This window comes from Quercus robur, chromosome 11, assembly GCF_932294415.1.
Source record: "Quercus robur chromosome 11, dhQueRobu3.1, whole genome shotgun sequence".
NCBI classification, from domain to species: Eukaryota; Viridiplantae; Streptophyta; class Magnoliopsida; order Fagales; family Fagaceae; genus Quercus; species Quercus robur.
In genome coordinates, this window is record NC_065544.1 from 42404238 (window position 1) to 42413564 (window position 9327).

General features: G+C 35.0%; 2 protein-coding genes across 2 annotated transcripts; both read left to right on the plus strand.

Moving 5' to 3' along the window:
* Positions 1–2281: 2281 nt before the first annotated feature.
* LOC126706568 (uncharacterized) lies at positions 2282–3344 on the plus strand. Its single transcript, XM_050406097.1, has one exon. It carries the CDS (start codon positions 2312–2314, stop codon positions 3026–3028), a length of 717 nt encoding a protein of 238 aa, XP_050262054.1. The 5' UTR covers positions 2282–2311; the 3' UTR covers positions 3029–3344.
* A 2868-nt stretch (positions 3345–6212) lies between these two features.
* Positions 6213–7803, plus strand: LOC126707135 (uncharacterized). Its single transcript, XM_050406737.1, has one exon. The coding sequence runs from the start codon at positions 6860–6862 to the stop codon at positions 7574–7576; it is 717 nt and encodes a 238-aa protein (XP_050262694.1). The 5' UTR covers positions 6213–6859; the 3' UTR covers positions 7577–7803.
* Positions 7804–9327: the final 1524 nt, after the last annotated feature.

A 9327-nucleotide genomic window follows, 5' to 3' on the forward strand; every position in this document is an offset into this window, starting at 1 on the left:
ATATGTAGTTATGCAGAACATTATCTAAAACCGTTTTATATAAAATATCACAAAATTGTCCATGCATCACACGGGCAACTTACTAGTTGCACTTAGTGTTGGATCTCAATTCAAGTGCAGTAACACTAATTAAGAGTCTGAATGAGAATTAATATGAGAAAAGAGAAATTGTGGGAGCTTTAAATTTTTAATCCGTAAATGATGGAACTAGAAGGTAGAATGAGTAAGGATATCATATAAAGCACAACTGACCTAAAAAAGAAAAAAGAAAAAAGAAAAAAGAAAAAAGAAAAAAGAAAAAAGAACTGAGAATCACATTCATTTCTCCTTTTATATTTCAAGTACAGTGCTTCCTAGTTTCAACAACTGGATATGGAAAATTTAAAACTAAAAACCACTTCCCTGTTATGGAATATTCCAGATGTTTCTTTGTACGAAAAGACAACAAAAGCCAAAAGGCAAAAGACAAAGAGGGTACTACCTTGGTATTATTGGTGACCAGAAATCCTGAATGATTTGGTTAATTGATTCTTAGTACCATTGAGGTTTTTTTTTTTACGGATGAGTATATATTCTTTGAGTGGTGTTTACTAACACACCTTACTTTACACACTCGGTTTGAGTGTGTGTGAATATATATAGCACTCAAGATGTTTACTTACACACCCTATTATACACACTCGGTTTGAGTGTGTGTGAATACATATAGCACACTCAAGGTGTTTACTTACACACCCTGTTATACACACTTGGTTTGAGAGTGTGTCAATATATATAACACACTCGGTTTGAGTGTATGTGTGAATATGTATAACAGGGTATGTGAACTAGTTTTTATCTATTTTCTTTTACTATTTGACTTCCTCAACAAATTAAGCAGTCATTCATCACCAATGGCAATGCCACACCTCAACTTCTTCAACCAAAGATGCTCTATAGTCTATTCATGAAACTGCTTTGTTACTTTTTATTTTTTCTGTTATTAACTGCTTTGCCACTTTAGAAGGTGGAAGAAATGCTGGCTTACTCACAAACAAAGGGCTCTGTCATTTTGGGTCCTACCCAAGTGAATAAAAAGAAAAAGGAGAAGAAAAAAGAAGTCAATATGGAATTAGTTTGAACCATTATAAAAGTAATTATATATATTCTCTCTGTTGTATACTTGGATTAATTGATGACGGTAGATTTTCTAATGAGTTTAAAAGGATTTAATCTAGAAATCATAATCCAATTTTTACAATAAATCAAAATATATTAGTGGAGAATCAGTTCCCCATGTAATATGGATCATAGGCACCCTAGTTGAAGTCACAAATGGATAACATTTTCAACTAAGCTCAGCATTTCTATCATCAGACCATTTGGAAATAATTGTAAGACAAAGAATTTGTTCCTCTATAGAATGTGGGAGTTATTCTTCATCATCCTTAGCTTCAATGTGATGATTACAATAAGAAATGTCTAGGGTCCATGCATTAGTTCCTTGTTCGTTAAATCATTCCAAGCCGCAATTTTGATGATTTTGTTATTCAAATTATTTTCTCTTTGTCAACAATCCTTCAATTAAAAGTTCACATCTTAAAAGTTCATTCTCATCAGCATTCAAATCCTATGAGAGTACCTAAATAGTTGTGCAAGTCTCAAACCAACTTTTTAGATGCCTACATTCTCTTTAAAATAATCCTCAGATTTTCTAGTAAGTGAATGATTCTCATTCTTATAGGATAATCTTCCCTAATCCCCTGACCATTTAAATAACATATGCCCCTCATATCCAAAGATTAATCCCCCTGCACAATTCCCGATTTTAGAAAGGTTCCCTAATCTAGTTAAGTAATTAGACGTCAAAGTATACACAAACTAAATGTTCTTCTGCATGCTTTCTTCCACACCTCAAATTAAGAATTTTTATTTTTATTTTTTTTAAATCTTTAAGAGCATCGGTATGAAAAGAGAGTCTTAACCATTTGTTCTATTCATGGTGCATATATATTTTACTCGTTTAAAGTTAGTAGCTTAGGAAAGAAACCATGTAATAAAGTTGAAATTCGTATATATTCTTAAGTGGGACATGACCTAAATATTATTCTTCTTGTCCGTCCTTTCACTACTTGAAATGGTGATTCTCATGCACTCTACCACCAACAGCAAGTATAATTCCCTACAATTGCTTCAGCCACAAGCCATTCCATAACCCTAGTTGGTCATTTAACTAAACCCCTTTTCACCATACTTAAACTAAACCACAACACATGGCCTATATAAATATGACCTCCAAGGTTCCTTAGCATAAACCAAAAAAAAAAAAGCCATGAAATACAATGAAATTTCCCACTTCAGCCACCTCCAACACACACTCAAATTTGAGTACACAGAATTTCCATTCAAGTGTGATGGTTGCAAAGAAGTAGGCATTGGCTCACGCTATAGATGTGCCACATGTGACTTTGACCTCCACATGCATTGTGCACTCCCTTCCTCTTCAATCACCCATCCTTTCTACACAAAATGTTCCTTCCAGTTCCTCTCACGCCCTCCTGGTGACACGCCACGCTTTTGCAATGCTTGCGAAAAGGATGTCACAGGGTTCGTGTACCATTGCAAGTCATGCGGGTTTGATCTCCACCCATGTTGTGCTAAGCTCCCTATGATGCTTGATGATGGGGATGTCAAGCTGTATTTGTACAGGAAAGTGAGTGCAGCTTGCCACAAGTGTGGAAGAAAAGGAAGAAGCTGGAGTTATAGGTCTACATGCAAGAAATACAATTTGCATGTGGCTTGTGTGAGGGAGATGCTTATGGAAAGTTGGCATGATATATATGTTGGAAGAGGAAAAGGTAGGAGATTGGAAACAAGAATTCCTAGCCTTAAAAATACACTTCACACCCACCACAAAAAGAGCAAGGGTAAAGTGCAAAAGTGTTGTGAGATAGCTGGATTGGCTGTGCAATTTATCATATCAGCTCTGCTAGGAGATCCCACCACTCTGATTGCTGGAGTGATAGGGTCCTTGATGTCACGCGCTTGATGATTGATGTGTGGTTGAATCGATATATGGGATTTTGCGGTTTCAGTGATTTTCTGTGCTTGTGTTTGTAGGGGATGTTGGATGCTGATCAATCTGGGTAGTGGATTAAGGTCCAGAGGACCATGACCATGACCATGAGTCTATAAGGTAAATAAGTGGCAATGATATCCAATGTTCTCCAAACGACTTCTTTTTTCTTTCTTCGCTTGTGATTCTCTGTTTTGATTGATGGTTTTCAGACTTTAGCTTCGTAATATGTAAGTGGTCATCAAATTGGAAAAAAATCCGACTGAGAAGATCCTACTTTGTGGCACAACTCAATTCTACTGGAAGAAAAATTGGGTTTCAAACTCCCCTTTCTCACTTAATATAAGGGGGAAAAAAAACAGGGACTAATCCTAGAGTCACATATTCAATTTTAGTCTAATAAATATCTTAATAGTTTAATTTATATATTTAATAAGTTTAGGGACACACCTAATTTCATACCCAACTAATATGTCAAGTTGTAATTGGTGCATAATAAGATAAGTGTGAAGAGTAAATCTATGTAAAAGTGAAGTTACTAACATCAAAAGTTAACACCTTCATAGGATGCGGAATTGAGTATATTCAGAATCGTTGTTAGTTATGTTTGAGAATCACATAAGATGACTTTCCCCCCTAAAATTTAAATTTTGTCAAAGTAGAAAAGGTATTACTTGATTGTAAAAAAGAAACAAAGCATCATATATTTCAATTGTGTATAGCGAGCTTCTCTCAGCATGTGAACTCCGCGTGCCAGTGAGAAATATTGTGAGAGACTCATTGCGTATGCCCAAAACACATATTATACCATCTTGTAAAATAAAGTTACCGCTCACCATGGTTAGGTAACTGGTAGTGAGGTTTTGGAAGAGGAATAATTACACAGTAGCCTATTTTCGTACTATTATAGTTTTCTTGTACTACTCTGTCTTTTACAAAGTAAAATTCCCATTATAAGGGCTTTACAGAGGGAGTGTGCGTAATGCAAAAAATTATCAATTTTGATGTGAGAATATTGTTTTCCTTCATTACAACCTCTTCCAACATATAATTGATTGAGATGAAAACATAAAGTGATTTGTTCTAAACAAGAGGCTGGCTTTAAAAGAGTAAGACATACAATTTTTTTTTTCTTTTGCTTAGGACCAAAAAATTTGGAATAAGCTAGCGTATACTCAACACAGGAAAAATTCCGGAGTATGCAATTTGCAACGTTAATTTTCAATGGGCATACGTAACTTTCAATTTCAGATAGAATTAGATGCTGAACTAGTGGTACTTCATGTTTAGCAATCAACACTTGGTTAATAATATTGTTAAGAAGGAAGAAGAAAGGCCTGTACAAATGGCACCATGTTATTTTAAAGACTTCACGCCATCCTCATGTGCCACTTATTCCAGTTTGTTGATAACATGGCTATCGAATCCACCCAGAACAATCAAGTTCTAGCTTAATCATGGTCCAAGCCCATCAAACTTCATGGGGGATAATGTGGAATTTGTGGTTTGAAAACCCATTAAGGAGTTTAAGGAAGTACCATACGTGTGAGTTTGGCACATTTCATTCTGGGAAATTATTAGATAGTCTTAAAATATAACGAAGTGGTACTCACAATCGGTTTGTGATTTAGAAGACAATATTGTGGTTTGTGGTTTGTGGTTTAGAAGGCAAAATTGTGGTTTGGACACCCATCTTGCATGAATAGTAGATTTCCACGCGAATTTAATTAATTGGACTATGTGAGAGGAATTGTGGTTTGTAATGTATTATAAACTCGGTTTAAAACATATTCCAGTCTATAATTACAAAAGGGCTTAACATTTGTAGTTGTAGACTAGGATTATAACTAGCGGACACTAGATACACACAACTAATGTGGGATAAATATCTCTATATTTTTTTTAATAAACAGTAATACTTAGGGTTTATAATACATTACATAACCAGAGCCAACTACAAATGGGCATAATCTTTGTAATTGTAGATTGTGGTTATAAACAGCGGACGCTAGATATACACAACCAATGTGAGATGAATATCCTTATTTTTTTTTTTTTTGAGTAAATAGTAATACTTATTAGAATACATGTGAAAATAGTAATACTAGTGTTTTAAATCAGGTTTATAATACATTATATAACCAGAGTACAATACAAAAAAGCCTAACTTTTATAGTTATAACCCCACTCTACAACTACAAATGTTAGACCATTTTATAGTTGTACTCTGGTTATGTAATGTATTATAAACCCGGTTTAAAACACTAGTATTGCTATTTTCATGTGTGTTCTAATAAGTATTAATGTTTACTAAAAAAAAAAAAAAGATATATAGGATGTTTATCTCACATTGATTGTGTGTATCTAGTGTTGGGTTAAATTGAAGGCTAAATCTTGGGTGTTTTAATAATTTTTTTCTTAGACCAAAATACATTTATTATATAAAGTTGAAAACTTCTAACTTTGTACCTTAAAAATCTTGGGCATGTTTATTAAAATGAACTTCATGAGATCATGTGCACATAAAAATAGATTGGGCCAAATGGACTGTTATTTTAGAATGGCGAATGGCGCAGCTCATATTTTGGCCAAATGGTCTTTAAAGAACAATGTATATAGCTCTTTTTATTTGGCATGTAGCCCTCTTTGTTTTATATCTATAGTCATAGAGGAATTTATCAACCTCTTTTTTGTAATTTACTGGCTTGTTAATAAAATCTTTCTTACTCCCTAAAAAAAAGTTATTTTAGGAGAAGAGGACAATTTTTAATAACAATAAGAAACATGACACCATGATCCATGTTTTTCCTTGGATAAAAATGTTCCTCACATAATTTGGAATAGGTGATAATTGTAGAAAATATATGTGAAATAAATTAGATTTAGTCCTAGTCTACACTAGATCCACTATCTTAAGATATTAATATTATTGTAGATGGACAATGCACCCACATTCAAAGTATTAAAAAACGAGACTGAACAGAGAATCGGGCACTAATATGATCCTGTACAAACCCCTAAAATATGCCAAGATTGGGAACTGGGAGCAAAAGTAGTTCTTTGACTGTGTCGGTTTTTAAAAACTATGCCCACACCAACACTGACAACAATAACTTAAAATTAAAAACTTTGCCCACACCAACACTGACAACAGTAACTTAAAAGCTTTCTTCTTCTTGTTTTTCTTTTGTTGTTGTTGTTGTTTGATTAACAACTTCAAAGCTTTCTTAGAAATTGGGTTTTCTGCCATTTTAGAGAGGAGAAGGTGTGAATCATGTTAAGGTCCAGCTATTGTCATGATTGAAAATATCTAAAGCATCTGAATGTTTTATCTTCTTTTTTATGCAAGAAATACAAATTATAGAAAATATCTTCCATCTCTCTCTCTCTCTCTCTCTCTCTCTTAATATTCTTGGAATTCAGTTAGCCAAAACTCTCAAAATTCTTTCTGTTCACTTTTGGATCACGGTAGCATTTCACAGCTAAATTAGAATTAGATGCTAAACTAGTGGTCGTGCTTGCTTGTTTAGCAATCAAAGCATGGTTAATAATGCATGACAAGGTAAAGTGGCAAACGATTCGTTTCTCCACAGGTCTCTCTCAACAGAACAGACCAAACTTTGACCTTACCATATTAGCTCAACAAGTGAGAACACACTGGTGCCGTCTCTGTCAAAGCACAACAAGTCACCTACTGCGGCTATAAACCCCCAATACCTGTAAATTGTTCATTCTGTATTGCAATACAATAATTTTCTCTCCCATATTTTCTCTCTGTTTCTTCAAATAAAGACCACAAAAATCATGGAATACAATGAAATTGCCCACTTCAGCCACCCACAACACACACTAAAATTTGAGCACACGGAATTTCCATTCAAGTGTGATGGGTGCAAGGAGATAGGCATAGGCTCACGCTACAGATGTGCCATATGTGACTTCGACCTCCACACACACTGTGCACTCCCTTCCCCTGCTATCTCTCATCCTTTCTACCCAAAATGTTCCTTCCAGTTCCTTCCACGCCCGCCCGGCAACACTCCACGCCTTTGCAACGCGTGCGAAAAGGATTTCACGGGGTTCATGTACCATTGCAACTCGTGCGGGTTTGATCTCCATCCATGTTGTGCTAAGCTCCCTATGATGATTAATGACAGGGAAGTCAAGCTCTATTTGTATAGGAAAGTGGATGCACCTTGTCACAAGTGTGGAAGAAAAGGAAGAAGCTGGAGTTATAGGTCTACATGCAAGAAATACAATTTGCATGTGGCTTGTGTGAGAGAGATGGTAATGGAAAGTTGGTATGATATATATGTTGGAAGAGGAAAAGGTAGGAGATTGGAAACAAGAATTCCTAGCCTTAAAAATACTCTTCAAACCCACCACCATAAGAGGAAGGGTAAGGTGGAAAAGTGTTGTGAGATAGCTGGATTGGTTGTGCAGTTTGTTATATCAGCGGTGCTCGGAGATCCAACCCCTTTGATTGCTGGAGTTATAGGGTCCTTGATGTCACGAGCATGATAATTGATTAGTGGCATGTGTGGATGTTTCATGTACAAAGGTAAATAAGTTGCAATATATATGATGAATTGATATCCAATGTTCTCAAAACACTTTTTTTTTTCACCTGTAATTCTCTGTTTAGATTGGTGATTTTCAGGCTTAAGCTGTGTAATATGAAAAGTGGTCATCAAATTAGAGCAAAATCTAACTGAGAAGAACCACAGACTTTGTGGCACAACCCAATTCTATCTGAAGAAAAATTAGGTTTCAATCTCCTCTTTCTCACCCTTAAAAAAAAATATATATATATATATATATATGTCTATATATATTTTACTTTATTTTATTTAGTTTAGAAATCCTAATAACCTAAACCTCAACCCAAACCCAAACTCCCCCCGGGCTCGAACAAGCAAGCGCGAGTCCATAGATTCCCCCGAGCTCTCATGGAAAAAAATTATCAATTTTGATATGAGTTCAAATATTATTTTCCTTCATTAAAACTTTTTCTGACATTTAATTGATTATGATGACGAAAACAATAAAATAGTTTGTGTTAAAGGAGAGGTTTGCTTTAAGAGTAAGAAATTCCATTCCAACTTAAACTTTGGCTCAATAATCATACGAATATTTCTTTTTCTTTTTATTAGGACAAGGAAAAATGGAACAAGGCGTAAACAACATGGGTTGGCACTTGGCAGAATTTAATTCTGTGCGTAGGTGTGCAAATTTGCAATGAAATTCTGATCCGTTGAAGTTCAAGCAATACTTAGGGTATATTTGGTATACTGAATGGAGATTATGACATGAATTATAATCTTTATTATTAGGAATAAAATGTGTTGTAATGTAATAACCAGAGACGGACCCGGTGGGGGCCTGGTCCAGCCCCTGGGCTCAAAAAAAAAAATTTAGTAAGTTAAATTTTCCCAAAAAAAAAAAGAAGAAGACTTGGCCCCCTCCAAAATCCTGAACCACTGAGTCGGCCAGCCCAGAGCCCATGTAAACGAAAAAAAAACAGAGTAAACCCACTAACCCAGTAGTCCAAAACCAAACGGAAAAACGAATTGAAAAAAAAGAAGAGAAAGCCAGAGGCGAGAGTATACAATTTTTGTCAGAAATGCCATCAAACACTTTCAAGGCATCATTGACTGTGCGATACCGAGAGTATAAGTCAAGACAGCGATTACCCAGAAAAGTATGGCTATCAAACCCGACTTTTACCAACTGGGCATGAATGGTTTTGGCAAAAGTTAAAGACTTTAGTGACAAACAGTGGTCTATGAGGTTAGGGTAATAGGAGCTGAGAGCGAAGTTCTGTGAGGACCTTGAACTTGCTTTAGAAATGGGTACATGCAAATGCTGTTTGTTGGTACTAAAAACCATTGAATGAAAACAATAAACCATACCCATGAACTAAGCGTATAAACGTACACATAATATAAGATTTTGGCTTTGGTTCTTCTTCTTCTAGTTCCATATGGCACAGAAACAAATTATAACTGTCAATATATAAACAGTGGTTTCATGTGAACTTCTTCAACGGTCATTCCCCCCACCGCAAGCAAATGGATTGTTACATTACATCCAGTTGCATATTATCAGTATGGTCAAGTGACCAATATATAGTCACCACGTCAGCACAAACATTGTTTTTCTTTTCTTTTCTTTTCGTCCTTTTGCTTTTAATTTTTTTTTTTTTTATATATATATATATATATATATTTTTTTTTTCTTAGATAAAGAGATAAGATAATGAGAAAGAGATA

Bases quoted from the DNA above. Each gene is read 5' to 3' on its own strand.
- LOC126706568 (XM_050406097.1), top strand. From the start codon at position 2,312: ATGAAATACAATGAAATTTCCCACTTCAGCCACCTCCAACACACACTC.
- LOC126707135 (XM_050406737.1), top strand. From the start codon at position 6,860: ATGGAATACAATGAAATTGCCCACTTCAGCCACCCACAACACACACTA.